Here is a 15,266-nt window from a genome sequence, read left to right as displayed (position 1 = left end):
ATGCATAAATGAATGTGTATTCACAGGTGACACTGCTTATGTGTGAGGGTTTTAGGGTATGTGTACATGTATGTATGTACATGTGTATACATATATGTGTGTCCTTACATGTATGCATGTGACAGGTATGTGTGTGTGTCTATATATGTATATGTGTCTATGTATACTCCTAGAAACAGCAGGACTGTCCAACTTCCTATATTGTTTTATTAACCACCAGTCTTCTCAGTATATAAAACAATTTATCTATTTGGGCAGTGGTGAATCTTTTCATTGGATAATTAAAAGACAATGTTTGACAACTGCAAATCATTTGATTTTGTACATTGCTGAAGAGCTTAAAATAATCAGCAATCAAAATTCTATCAAACAATATTTATTCTTGAAGTCTCTCATCCTGTAGGGAGTTCAGGACAGGCTACTTGTTTGTTTCCCCCAGAAACCTCACTGGTATCTTAATAACTCTAAACCAAACCCACGCATGCATACACTTGAAAAAGTAAGCTCAAGAACATTTCTGAATTTCCAAAATAATTGACATCACCCTGTGGTAACAATAGTGCCATGGAGAACTGCAGCTGGGAACTGGGTGGGGAAGGGGGAGGCAGAAACAGAACTTGATCTATGGTTTGCTTTGATGACTGACATTTTTATGAAGTAAAAAAGCCCTTAAAATTGTAAACTGATGTATGTTAATCAAATAAAATTCAGTCTTGTCTTATTAAAGGAGAGAAGCTTGTAGATGAAATATAACATGCAGTGGATGCCTTTCATTCATAGCAATACTCACTGGAAAAACACTGTGTTTGTCGGAATCTACATCTTTGAATGGCACAGACTTCTTTACAGATCTAGGAAGGAAAAATGCCTGGTGAGCTAAGAAAGAAATGATGTTTGTGAAAATTAACATGTTCAGATACTGGCTGTTTATATGGCAGATGCTGATCTAAAAATAAAACCTGGAGTCTGTGTAGCTCATGAAAATGTCAATTGTACTTGGCCAATCATTACTCTCTTCAACAAGACAGTTTCTGTTTAACTTGGGCCTTTTGAGGAGGTAAAATAAATGATTTGGAGTTGTGGGTGACATGGAATATTGATGACATAGTAGCCAGGAAGTAGGAGACTACATGTTGGATCTAGACCATGAACCCTAGCACTCCTGTGGTTGTTTGAATAGGAATGGCCCCCATAGGCTCATATTTGAATGCTTGGTCATTAGGGAGTGGTAGTACTTAACAGAGATTAGGAGGTGTGGCCTTGTTGGAGGAAGTGTGTCACTGGGGGTGGGTTTGTGGTTTCAAATGCTCAAGACAGGCCCAGTGTCTTTCTCTCTTCCTGCTGCTTGTGTCCAGATGTAGAACTCCCAACTTCTCCAGCACCATGTCTGCATGCATGCCTCCATTCTCCCCATCACGTGACAATGAACCAAACCTCTGAACTGTAAGCCAGCCCCAATTAAATGCTTTCCTTTATAAGAGTTCCCATGGTCATGGTGTCTCATCACAGCTATAAAACAGTGACTAAGACAACTCCAAATTGTCTTTGTACGCTTTGCATTCTCTGTTAAGGAAAACTCTTATTTTAACCATTCAATCTGATAAGCTTTGGTATTTAATGGACATTAGCAGGTGACTTCTGCTCTTTCTTATGAGACTGAGTAGCCAAGGACACAGATGTGATGGCTAACATAAATCAGACAGTTGCTCTGAGAGGAATGAAACCCCCATGCCTTGTTACCAGACTTTTCTTGCTTCTAACTGGCAGCACTGCTTTCTCTTCCATTTGTGAGAAATCAGATATAGGACAGCAGAAGTCTGCAGTAATGGGATAGGATGAGGCTGTGCCTTGGACCTGAAATTTTGTGTTAGTAACATTGGACTGTGTGGGATTTTTGCAATGGTTTTTTGAATCAAGGGCACCCAAGTAGATCAAATAAATAGAATGCTAAAACAAGTAGGGTGGACATTTACAATCTATTTGTTCATCTAAAGAAGAGGACTGGGAGTCTAGAGGGCCAATGACAGCAGAGACTGATCTGTGGCCACCACATGTGTGGCCCCTGGAGAGTAACATTGAAAGGGGACAATAATAGAGTCTGCCTCAACATATACAATGGTCCTCGATACATAGTAAGCACCAGCTGATTTATTATGATGATGATTACTGAACCACAGGTTGGTTTAAAGAGCAAATGAGGCTACACTTATGTGTGCTTTGTAGGCCATAAATCACCAAATACATTATTGTATAGTACAAATTATAATTGAAGCACACAGAGTTTTTTAAAAAGAATAAAACATGCCGTTTTTGCTTTTATCATAAAGGAATGATATTCCTTTTAAGTAGGGCCAAAAAAATCTATAGCCTCAGATGCTCCTAAATTCAAATTTTCAAAGGTGATTCAATTAAAGAGTTGTCACTTGGATATCCTTGGAAACTTCAATGGTACCATTAAAGAAGAGAGGGGCCGTTCCAAATCAGCTCAAGCCAGGCATGATGAGATGATTGGACACCTGGGGAGCTGGCTGCACCTCAGCCTTGAAACATCTTCTTTCATGTCTGACAGTCCCTTCTCAGAACCTGAGGCTCTCTGTACCTAACCCCATCCACAGAAAGGGGTGAAGCTACTGTGTCTGGGATTCAGGCCAGCTAACTGCAGGGCTCTTGTTAGCAGATAAACTAGGAAAAGTTTGCAACTCTTCGATTCTTAAGTGACTCTGGATATGGGTCAGAATCATAGCTGCCCTTCCTTTTTCCAGCTATCTTAATAGCAGCCTAGAGATCTTCAGCAATTGTAGTCCCCATGAAGCTCAAGCGATAATGAATGGTGGAGCACAGGAAAACTTTTACCGGGGGCTTGAATTATGTTCATTTCCCAGTAGCTGTGAACCTGGCCTCAATACAGGTAGGTCTTTAAAGATATAATTAAGTCCTTAGAATGGATCTTCATCAAATATGACTGGCAGGATATAAGAGGTAAAACAAACACCGGGAGGAAAATGATGGAATGAAAAGTGAAGGTTGGGATTGGACAGAGGCAGCTGTGAAAGTTGATGGGTAACACAGCATCCAGGGATAGGTAAGGAATGATTTTGCTAAGAATATCTGTCAGAAGAGCATAGCCCTGATGCCTTGGTTTTGAATTTCTAGTTTTCAGGACTGAGAGAGCATACATTGTGCTATTTTGTAACAGCAGCAGCATCGGGAACTTACATAGCTCCTCAGATCATACCTGCAGTCTGTCTCATGTACCTGTGAGCATTCTCATGTCTGTCTTTCTCTTCCTAAAACAGCCAGGCTGGAGCAGGATGGAATAAAGTAACAGGAGCTCCCACAAGAAAGCAAGAGAAAACAGGTGACAGAGCAGATGCTGCTATGGTCTACATGAATAACTCACATTGATTAAAGCATTACTTGTGCATGTATTATTTTAGGTGTCTACTGACATGCGGGCAATTGTTAAACACAGATAGCCAGGAGTCAGATTTGAGGACAAATTACCCAAAACTTACCTAGAGATTGTTCGGGAAATGTAGCACTCTCTCACTAGATCTAGGGCTGAGGAATCTGGTTTTTAAAGTTCTCAGATGATTCTGAGGTAGCAAGGATTCAGTTTACAGTTTGATTTTAGATAAGGGAAAGAGGTCTAAAGACATTGAGTTGACTCAAGTTTTTTAAATCAACTCAAGATTTAAAAAAATTCAGGTCTAAAAAGGAGTATAAAGGATACATGGAGGGTGGAGGGGTTGGGTCCTCAACGGCCTGGGAAAATTACTGTTTTTAAGGATTGGAGTTATGCTTTAGAGATAAAATATCCCTAGATGCTTCTGTGTTGCTAGGTGGTGGCACTATTGAAGGGGATGGGGTCTCATCAGAGGAAGTCCTTCAAGAGTTAGCCTTTGAAGAGTGCATGCCTGAGTGTGTGTGTGTGTGTGTGTGTGTGTGTGTGTGTGTGTATTTCTGTAGAGTTGTCTACTCTATGTTAGTTAGTTGTCTAACACAGAGAACAAGGAGAAAGCTGGGTTATTTTGCTTCTCAAACCATCATTTGCCTTACTTTTTAGAATATCAATTCTATGACGTTGAATTTAATCTAAGACATAAGGTGAGGCTAAGCTCTGGAATAGTTTTGCTGTTGTCATTTACAGCATTGGAGACTGAACTGAGACCTTTGTGCTAGCTGGGATGATGATCTACTGTTTAGCTTCATTCTTCAGCCTGGGAAATGGCATTGACATGAGTGTGTGTTGACAGTGGTGGGAATTGGGAGTGGAGGGTGGTGTTGGGCAGTGTCTTTCTGTAGTTACAGCCATGACCAGTGCTGATTGTGAGAGAAGTCTTGGGTAAATATGTGCTGCTGATATGGGCATTGCCATGTAAAGGACCATACAGACACAGACCCATGGGAAAATAGCAAAGCCTTCTCCCTGGAGTAGGCTCAGAGAGATAGTAAAGCCTTTCTCTAGCCATATATAGATGTTGATAGTATGTACAGAATATGTCCACCATCGTTTCTCCTACCTTGATGTTTACTGCCTGAGAACTACTACCCTACAGACCCTGCTCCTATAGAGATTAGCTAAACCTGCCTCCTTGATCCAGCTGTATGCCATAAACCCTGCCTCTTTGTTTTAACTGTATGTGATAACCCCTCTTCCTTCTTCAACTGTTTGCAATAAGACAGCCTCCTCTGTCCCATTCTGTATAATAAGCACACTGAGCTTTAGTGGTCCTGCGGCTTTTCCATCAGAGTCCCGTGTCTAGCCAATGTCAACCTCTCTGTCTCTCTGTGTACTTGCCTTTTCTTCTCACAACCCAAGTCAGTTAAAGTCCTGGAAACTGTGCAAGAATGAGGCAGCCAACTTCATCCATACGTTATGTGGCAAGAAGAGGCTTCCCCTGAGTGTTAAGCAATGATTGCCTGAAACTCTCACTGGGACTGAGCTTGCGTGTGATACATTTCCAGAATTATTTTGTTCAAAGCAGTTTTGTCTTTTAGTTTCTGTACAAGCCTTGTTTTGAGCAAGAAACGTGATCAATTTCAGGAGGATGCCTTTTAAATATGAACATCAGTTTAGTTCCCAGAGAATAAAGAATAAAGCAAAAGATGTCATAACTGCTTTGACAGTAGAAATAGTATACATACAATTCAATTTTCTGGCAGATCTTGGCCAAAAATGGTAGTGAACAAATATTGGAGCCACTTCTATGATATTTCTGGGGAGACAAAAAAGGACAACAAAAAGAGAGTTGATAAACTCTAGGAATTGTTCCCACCAAAAGACCCTTGTGTTGTTGAATGGTGAGACCCAAACCTGGTTCCACTGTGCTCATCCAGATGTCATTCTTGCTCTTGTCCCCACATCCTATATTCATCCTGTCTCCTGTACAGAGGCTTTGCTGGTTCCTGGGATTGGAATCCAATCTTCTCCTTCATGCAGACATCTGTTACCACCTTCATTGCCACCCTCATAACTACTCTCACACTTCTTCCCAAATAGGCCTTGCCTACTTTGGTCATACTCAAACATTTTTCTTCTGAGATGCTTTAAAAATAGGCTTAAAATGCTTTCAAGTAAAATAATTGTATCCTATTGTGATAGTTAAGGAGATACTGATAGGGAAACACAGTTGATTCCTAACTGCCCTGAGTCCTTAGTGCCTATGAAGTATACTTGTAGGCATTACTGTTATTTCCATCACGGCCAAGAACTGGCAACATTTTCAGAATATAAATGAAGTATTATATGGGTCGTTGGGATATCTTCTCCCCCCATGTCTATTCAAGGCACAGGGTGTCACCATGTGGGTAGAGGTACCAAATTTTGGCATTATTTGTGGGATCCAAAGTATAGGCACTAATAGGGCTCTTTAGGAACCCCACAGGGAATGCTGATGACTCAGAAATTAGGCAGGAAGGAGATGTGGGAAGTAAGGCAGAATTTCAGGAGGCTTTATAACCTTTTATAAACTTTTCTAAGATGCAAACTTTCATATTAGATGTATTGAATTGGGCACCCCTGGGTAGATTCTGGCAATCTGTCCTTCCTCATTTTGTTTTCATATCATTTTCATGCCACCTCTTTTTGGTCATTCTGCTGTCCACTAAGGCTTGAGAAACACCATTCCAGATCCTAATCACTCAGGGTGTAGTTATAGTGTCAGTGCCACTTGGGAGCCTCAAGAAATGCACAGCTCCCTCTACCAAATATAAGACAGTTTGTATTACAACGAGATCCTTGATGTGCATACCAAAGTGAAGAAGTCTCAGTCCTGACTCAGGGAGCATGCTGCCACATGCTGTAGACATATGTGAAGGCTTGGCTTATTAGGGAATGATAAGGCATTTTAGTCTTGGAGCATTGGGATCTACAGAACCCATGAACCATGCAAGAAACAAGACATATGACAGTTTAGGATTCATCTTCCTGTTACCCTGAGCACAGTAGAGAATCCTTGAAGGAGTCAGATATTTGAATCTTAAAAGGATGTTCAGGGATGGCTTTCCTAGAGGAGAAAGAAGGGGAAGAGCTCATTGCAGATGCAAGTCTTGGCTTCCTAGTCTTAGGCTGCCTTGTATACTGTGTGACTGTTTCTGCTTGCTAGATGCCAGCAGCACAAATCAATCTCTAGACTGTGCCAAGTGTTTTGCATCCTGGGCTGGAGGTGAGGAACAGGGATGTACCTGTTAGGAACCACACTGATGTGACATAGGGTAGAGGGCAGTTACAGTAGAATAAGGGGTGCTTTAGTAGGTTAAAGTCAAAGACTTGGGGTCTGATTGAGATCAGAACTGTAGACACATAATAAAGCAAGTATTAGCATGATCTCACACAAAACGCTGGTTTCAGTTTGCAAGCACAGACACATTCGGAGACTTAAGTCAGCTGCATTCAGATGTTGGAGCTACTTCTCTTAGTATTTACCTTATTCTGAAAGCCTGTCTAATTATTCTAATGACAATGTAGAGTTCAACATTGATGATAACCAACACATAAAATTACAAGAACAGTCTCATAATTACTATACAAGAGGTACAATAGAATAAAATTTTGTAATTGCGCAACTGTTCATTGTCAAAATCCAGCTGGAAGGCTGCAGGTGCCTTTGCTATTTGTTGCATAGATACTGAGGTCAGGAAGTATGCAATAGTCAAAGCAGCATGTCCAGAGTCCTTCTGCTCCTTCTGTCCAGACAGGGTTATTCTCTTCTGATCTTTGTGTCACATAAAGGGATGAAGACAATTGTTCCCAAGCCAACCTTTCCAACTCCAGGACAATGTACTTACAAAGACACACTGAGATGGACATGCAACAGAAGTCCTTGCCTACACAATTGCCAGACCCTAACTTTAAGTGTGAACTTTTCTAGTGGTCTGTTAATAATGCAGAAATGGATTTAAAATTTTGAATTTGACTGTATCAAAACCCATCTGAAAGGAAGGTGTAGAATCTAGGCATTCCCTGGGGACAGCACAATCTAGCCAGCTTCCCTCACCAGATGGTAAGTGATGCAGGGCAACAAATGGGGCTTGAATGAAGAACATGGGGTGAATGACACAAATGAACAGTCAAAGTGTGTGCGTGGGGATTAAACCATTTTTTTTTACAGATACCTAACCTGAAATTAAGTTTCCAATTCAATTGCTTTTAGACATGATGCATACCTGGATTTAATTATTCTGGGCTAGGGTTTGAACATATTTGAACACAGACATGTGTTAGCTTTCCCAAGTGACTATATTGGTCAGGTAGACCTGTGTTTAGTGTTTTGTGTACAGAAGAACAGGCTGTCCCCAGCATAATCCCACCTCCACAGAGACCAATCGATGTAAGAGTTCTCCTAGTCAGAAAAGGCCTTGTCAGAGAGTGTTCAGCATAGCTGACACACTGAACTTGGAAACAGCTATTAATGGAATTATGTGATGCATCCCATGTAGTAACTACATAGACAAAGTGATTGAGTCTCTGTCTTCTCATCTTTAATGTGAAGCTGAGGAGAAAATCTATCCAGTTAGTATAGATAAGAATTAAGTAAGATATCCATATCTTAGGTATTCTAAACAGTTGGCATATATGTTCTCAAAAATCTCCCAAGGAGTCTCCCTGGGCCTTCCAGAGAGCTACACCTTTTCTGGAGCTTTGGAATACTTCCACAACACATAACTTTCCTTCAGTTCATAGTTTTTTTTTTTACAGTTTTTTTTTATTTTCCAGTTTAAATTTAGATAAGAATCAAGGTTGCTTCACAAGTCAGTTCCAGGTCCCTCTCCCATTCCCTCCCTTCCTCCCGTGCCCCCCCCCCCCGTTATCCCCTCATTTCTCCAGGGAGGGTGAGGCCCTCCATGGGGGTGTCCATAGTGTGTCATTTCATATAGGGCAGGGCCTAGACCCTTTCCCAAGAGTTCAGGGTGAGAGTGCACCTCACATTGTTCTATTGGAGTCCAAAGTCCGTGTGTATACTTGGGATGGGTACTGATCTGCTGCCCAAGGCTCAATAGATTCCCTAGGCCTCTTCACTGACACCCAGATTCAGGGGGTCTTGATCAGTCCCATGCTGGCTTCCCAGGCTAATGCCTGGGATTCAAGAGTTAACCTTTGTCTGGTCAGCTGTTTCTGGGGGTTAAACCAGCCCAGTCTTAATCCCTTTGATCATCAGTCCTCCCTCTCTGTTACTGGCTTTCTTGAGTTCGGCTCAGTACTTAACCAAGGGAGTCTGCCTCTTCTTCGATCAGCCACTAAATAAAGTTTCTGTTTCCCAGACTCTCTGGCCATAGGATTGTAGGCTGGCACTCCCCAGATCTATGTCTAAAATCCATATATGAGAGAGTACATGCCATGTTTCTCTTTTTGTGACTGGGTTACCTCACTTAGGATGGCTTCTTCTAGTGTCATCCATTTGCCTGCGAATCTCATGATTCCATTACTTTTTTCTGCTGAATAGTACTCCATTGTGTAGATGTACCACATTTTCTCTATCCACTCTTCAGGTGAGGGACATCTAGGTTGCTTCCACGTTCTGGCAATTACAAATAAAGCTGCTATGAACATAGTGGAACAGACATCTTTGTTGTATGAATGGGCATCTTTTGAATATATGCCTAAGAGTGGAGTTGCTGGGTCTTGTGGTAGGTTTATTCCCATTTTTCTGAGGAATCTCCACACTGATTTCCAAAGTGGCTAAACCAGTTGGCACTCCCACCAGCAATGGAGGAGTATCCCCCTTTCACCACATCCTCTCCAGCATAAATTGTCATTGGTGTTTTTGATTTTAGCCATTCTGACAGGGGTGAGATGGTATCTGAGAGTTGTTTTGATTTGCATTTCCCGGATGGCTAAGGATGTTGAGCACTTTCTCAAGTGCCTCTCAGCCATTTTAGACTCCTCTATTGAAAACTCTCCATTTAGTTCTGCAGCCCACTTTTTAATAAGGTCCTTTGGTGTTTTGGAGACTTGCTTCTTGAGTTCTTTGTAAATTTTGGAGATCAACCCTCTGTCAGATGTGGGATTAGTGAATATTTTTTCCCATTCTGTGGGCTGCCTTTTTGTCTTGCTGACTGTGTCCTTTGCCTTACAGAAGCTTCTCAGTTTCAGTAGGTCCCATTTATTAATTGTTGATCTTACTGCCTGTGCTACTGGTGTTATGTTCAGGAAGCTGTCTCCTGTACCAATTCGTTCAAGGTTACTACCTACTTTCTCTTCTAAGAGGTTCAGTGTGGCTGGATTTATGTTGAGGTCTTTGATCCATTTGGACTTAAGTTTTGTGCATGGTGATAGACATGGATCGATCTGCATTCTTCTACATGCCAGTCTCCAATTATGCCAGCACCATTTGTTGAAGATGCTTTCTTTATTCCATTGTATATTTTTAGCTTCTTTGTCAAAGATCAGATGTTCGTACGTGTGTGGGTTAATACCCGGGTTTTCAATTCGATTCCATTGGTCTACCTGTCTATTTTTGTGCCAATACCAAGCTGTTTTCAGGACTATAGCTCTATAATAGAGCTTGAGGTCGGGGATGGTGATGCCTCCGGACGTTGCCTTGTTGAACAGTGTTGTTTTGGCTATCCTGGGTCTTTTGTTTTTCCATACAAAATTGATTATTGTTCTTTCAAGGTCTGTGAAGAACTGTGCTGGGATTTTAATGGGGATTGCATTGAATCTGTAGATTGCTTTTGGCAGGATTGCCATTTTTACTACATTGATCCTACCTATCCAAGAGCATGGGAGATCTTTCCATTTTCTGAGGGCTTCTTTAATTTCTTTCTTTAAAGATTCAAAGTTCTTACGATACAGGTCTTTCACTTGTTTGGTTAGCGTTACCCCAAGGTATTTTATGTTGTTTGTGGCAATTGTAAAGGGTGATATTTCTCTGATTTCTCTTTCAGCCCTTTTATCATCTGTATATAGTAGGGCTACTGATTTTCTTGAGTTGATCTTGTAGCCTGCCACTTTGCTGAAGGGTGTTAATCAGCTGTAAGAGTTCCCTGGTAGAGTTCTTTGGGTCATTGATGTAAACTATCATATCATCTGCAAACAGTGAAAGTTTGACCTCTTCCTTCCCAATTTGTATCCCCTTGATCCCCCTTTGTTGTCGTATGGCAATAGCTAGAACTTCAAGTACCATGTTGAAAAGGTATGGAGAGAGTGGACAGCCTTGTTTTGTTCCTGATTTTAGAGGAATTGTGTTGAGTTTCTGTCCATTTAGTTTGATGTTGGCTGTTGGTTTACTGTATATAGCTTTTATTATGTTTAAGTATGTCCCTGTTATCCCAGATCTCTCCAAGACCTTTGTCATGAAGGGGTGTTGGATTTTGTCAAAGGCTTTTTCAGCATCTAGTGAGATGATCATGTGATTTTTGTTTTTCAGCTTGTTTATATGGTGGATTACGTTGATGGATTTTCGTATGTTGAACTATCCCTGCATTCCTGGGATGAAACCTACTTGATCGTGGTGAATGATTGTTTTGATGTGTTCTTGGATCCGATTTGCCAGTATTTTATTGAGTATTTTTGCATCAATGTTCATGAGGGATATTGGTCTGAAGTTCTCTTTCTTAGTTGTATCTTTGTGTGGCTTGGGGATCAAGGTTATTGAAGCCTCATAGAAAGAGTTTGGCAAAGACCCTTCTGCTTCTATTGTGTGGAACACTTTGAGAAGAATTGGTATAAGCTGTTCTTTGAATTTCTGGTAGAATTCTGCACTGAGGCCATCTGGACCTGGGCTTTTTTTGGTTGGGAGACTTTTGATGACAGCTTCTATTTCCATAGGGGTTATAGGTCTATTTAAATTGCTTATCTGTTCTTGATTTAGTTTTGGCAATTGATAGCTGTCCAGGAAGTCATCCATTTCCTTTAAATTTTCGAATTTTGTGGAGTACAGGTTTTCAAAGTATGACCTAATGATTCTCTGGATTTCCTCAGAGTCTGTTGTTATGTCCCCCTTTTCATTTCTAATTTTGTTAATTTGCGTGTTCACTCTCTGCTGTTTGGTAAGTTTGGACAAAGGATTGTCTATCTTGTTGATTTTCTCAAAGAACCAACTCTTCGTTGCGTTGATTCTTTGTATTGTTTTCCTGGTTTCTACTTTATTGATTTCAGCCCTCAATTTGATTATTTCCTGGCGTCTACTCCTCCTGGGGAGTGTGCTTCTTTGTGTTCTAGAGCTTTCAGCTGTGATGTTAATTCTCTGGTATAACTGTTCTCCTGTTTCTTCATGTGAGCATTTAGCGCTATGAACTTACCCCGTAGCACTGCTTTCAAAGTGTCCCATAGGTTTGGGTATGTTGTGTCTTCATTCTCATTGAATTCGAGGAAGTCTTTAATTTCTTTTTTTATTTCCTCTTTGACCCAGGGATGGTGCAGTTGAGCATTATTCAATTTCCATGAGTTTGTAGGTTTTCTGCAATTTGTGTTGTTGTTGAATTCTAATTTTAAAGCATGGTGGTCTGATAAGATGCATGGAGTTATTCCAATTTTTTTGTAGCTGCTGAGGTTTGATATGTTGCCAAGTATGTGGTCGATTTTTGAGAAGGTTCCATGTGGTGGTGAGAAGAAGGTATATTCTTTTTTATGTGGATGAAATGTTCTATAGATATCAGTTAATCCCAGTTGGGTCATTACTTCTATTAGCCCTTTTGCTTCTTTGTTGAGTTTCTGTCTGGTATTCCTGTCTAGTGGTGAGAGTGGTGTGTTGAAATCTCCCACTATAACTGTGTGGGGCTTTAGATGAGATTTAAGTTCTAATAATGTTTTTTTAACGAATGTGGATGCCTTTGTATTTGGGGCATAGATGTTCAGAATAGACACTTCCTCTTGGTGGGTTTCACCTGTGATGAGTATGTAATGACCTCCTTCATCTCTTTTGATTGATTTTATTTTAAAGTCTAGTTTGTTAGATATTAGGATTGCTACCCGGCTTGTTTCTTGGGTCCATTCGATTGAAAAATTTTTTCCCAACCTTTAATTCTCAGGTAATGTCTGTCTTTAAGGGTGAGGTGTGTTTCCTGTATGCAGCAGAAGGAAGGGTTCTGTCTTCGAATCCAATCTGCTAGTCTGTGTCTTTTTATGGGTGAGTTAAGGCCATTAACATTGAGGGATATTAATGACCAATGATTGCTCATCCTTCTTCGATTTGCGATGGTTGTTGTTGGTGGAATTATGTGTGGAATTTCACCCCTTTGTTCTTTTGGCTGTTGGTAGAGAGAGATTCTCTAATGCTTATGTTTTTCTGGTTGTAGTTAGCTTCCTTGGGTTGGAGTTTTCCTTCCAAAATTTTCTGTAGGGCTGGGTTAGTGGACACATATTGCTTGAATCTAGTTTTGTCATGGAATATCTTGTTTTCTCCGTCTATAGTGATTGAGGGCTTTGCCGGGTATAGTAGTCTGGGCTGGCATCTGTGATCTCTTAGTGTAGGTAGAATATCTATCCAGGACCTTCTGGCTTTCCGCGTTTCCATGGAGAAATCAGGTGTAATTCTGATAGGTCTGCCTTTATATGTTACTTGACCTTTTTCCTTAGCTGCTCTTAATATTCTTTCTTTATTCTGTATGTTTGGGGTCTTGATTATTATGTGGCGAGGGGATTTTTTTTTTGTGGTCCACTCTATTTGGTGTTCTGTAGGCTTCTTGTACCTTCATTGGCATGTCTTTCTTAAGGTTGGGAAAGTTTTCTTCTATGATTTTGTTGAATATGCCTTCTGCCCCTTTGAGGTGGATTTCTTCTCCTTCTTCTATACCTATTATTCTTAGGTTTGGTCTTTTCATGGTGTCCCATATTTCCTGGATGTTTTGTGTTAAGGATTTGTTGGATTTAAGGTTTTCTTTGGTTGATAAATCCATTTCTCCTAGCGTATCTTCAACACTTGAGATTCTCTCTTCCATCTCTTCTATTCTGTTGGTAATGCTTGTATTGGTAGTGCCTGTCTGTTTGTCCAGCTTTTCTATTTTCTGCCTTTCTTCAGATTGTGTTTTTTTTAATGACTCTATTTCAGTTTTCAACCCTTGCAGTGTTTGCATTGCTTCTTGCAATTTTCTGTTTATCTGTTCGTCCGTTTGTTGCCTTTTATGAATTTTTTGGTTTGTTCTTTCTTCCATTTCTTGCATTTTTTGGTTTGTTTTTTGTTCCATTTCTCGCATTTTGTGCTTTGTTTCTTCTTCCATTTCCTGCCTTTTTTGGTTTGTTTCTTCTTCCATTTTTTTCATTTTTTGCTTTGTTTTTTCTACCATTTCTTGCATTTTTTGCTTTGTTTCTTCTTCCATTTCCTGCCTTTTTTGGTATGATTCTTCTTCCAATTCTTGCATTTTTTGCTTTGTTTTTTCTTCCATTTCTTGCATTTTTTGCTTCATTTCTTCTTCCATTTTCTGCCTTTTTTGGTTTGTTTTTTCTTCCAATTCTTGCATTTTTGGTTTGTTTTTTCTTCCATTTCTTTGAGGGATTTTCCAATATCTTCTTTTAGGGCCTCTATCATTTTCATGAAAGTGCTTTTAAGGTCGTTCTCTTCTGCTTCATCCGCATTGGAATGTTGGGGTCTTGCTGGTGTGGAGTCTCTAGAATCTGGCGGTGTCATATTTGTTTTTCTGTTGCTGACTGTGTTTTTGTATTGTCTCTTTCCCATCTCTTCTTCTAGTGGGTGCAGAAAGAGCCCCTTACTGGTCTGGGGACCAGAGTTCCCTTTTGGTGGGTGCTAGCAAGTCCAATAATCTGGTGGTTCTTCTATTCCTTGTCCGAATACTGGTCCCATGGGTGGAGAAGAAGGACAGGAATCTGGGGCGCTTATCCTCTTACCTGGTCCCCTGGACCCTATGCTGGGTCCTGTTGTACTTGATCCAGCACAGCTACTCCCCTGGTCTCCCTGGGTCCTCTGGTTTCCTGGTCTCGTTGGTGGGAGAGAAGACCTGGGGTCTGGGTGCTTGGCTCCGGCCGGGATTGGGAGCTCTGTGCAGGTCCCAGGCGATCTGCAGTCACTGGAGCACAGGCCGGGAAGCCGGCCTGTTTACCTGATGCTGCTGGAAGAACCGCCGCTTCCCTGGACTCCCAGCCTCCTCTCCTTTCCTGGTCTCGTTGGTGTGAGCAAAGATCCGGAGTCTGGGGTGCTTGGCTCCTGCCGGGATTGGGAGCTCTGTGCAGGTCCCAGGCGATCTGCAGGCACTGGAGCACAGGCCGGGAAGCCGGCCTGTTTACCTGATGCTGCTGGAAGAACCGCTGCTTCCCTGGACTCCCAGCCTCCTCTCCTTTCCTGGTCTCGTTGGTGTGAGCAAAGATCCGGAGTCTGGGGTGCTTGGCTCCCGCCGGGATTGGGAGCTCTGTGCAGGTCCCAGGCGATCTGCAGGCACTCTCAGTTCATAGTTTTAAAAAGATAATTCTTTTTTTTTTTTTTTTTTTTGGTTTTTCGAGATAGGGTTCCTCTGTGGCTTTGTAGGCTGTCCTGGAAATAGCTCCTGTAGACCAGGCTGGTCTCGAACTCACAGAGATCTGCCTGCCTCTGCATCCCAAGTGCTGGGATTAAAGTTGTGTGCCACTACTTCCCGGCAAAAGATAATTCTTTTATCAAAGATTATTTTTTTCATTATGTCTGTGGATGTGTGCCTTTGTGTGTTTTTGTACTTGAGAGTGCAATGCCCTGAGAGGCCAGAAGAGGTTGTTAGGTTCCCTGGAGCTGCAGTTATAGGAGGTTGTACACTGTCTGATATGGATGCTGGGAACCAAGTTCCAGTCCTCTGCAAGAGCAGCAGATGCTCTTAACCTCCCAGTCATCTGCCCAGCT

At 41.4% G+C, this 15,266-nt stretch overlaps 1 protein-coding gene across 3 annotated transcripts in view; it reads right to left on the bottom strand.

The window, feature by feature from the left end:
* Aoah (acyloxyacyl hydrolase) overlaps positions 1 to 15,266 on the bottom strand; it is a 212,165-nt gene that overhangs the window by 116,921 nt on the left and 79,978 nt on the right. For all 3 annotated transcript variants that reach the window (XR_005880783.1, XR_005880784.1, XM_040755639.1), the window contains exons 6-7: positions 5,149 to 5,219; positions 791 to 851 (exon numbers count right to left, since the gene is read on the bottom strand). Coding sequence is in view for 1 of the 3 variants with exons in the window: in XM_040755639.1 (XP_040611573.1) it covers positions 791 to 851; positions 5,149 to 5,219 (132 nt within the window). In the remaining 2 variants the exon portion in view is untranslated. The remainder of the gene's footprint in view (positions 1 to 790; positions 852 to 5,148; positions 5,220 to 15,266) is intronic.

The sequence above is a fragment of the Mesocricetus auratus genome, unplaced genomic scaffold (genome assembly GCF_017639785.1).
Source record: "Mesocricetus auratus isolate SY011 unplaced genomic scaffold, BCM_Maur_2.0 Super-Scaffold_100013, whole genome shotgun sequence".
Taxonomy (NCBI): domain Eukaryota; kingdom Metazoa; phylum Chordata; class Mammalia; order Rodentia; family Cricetidae; genus Mesocricetus; species Mesocricetus auratus.
Note: the sequence above shows the minus strand (reverse complement) of the source record. Positions and strands in the feature narration are given on the sequence as shown.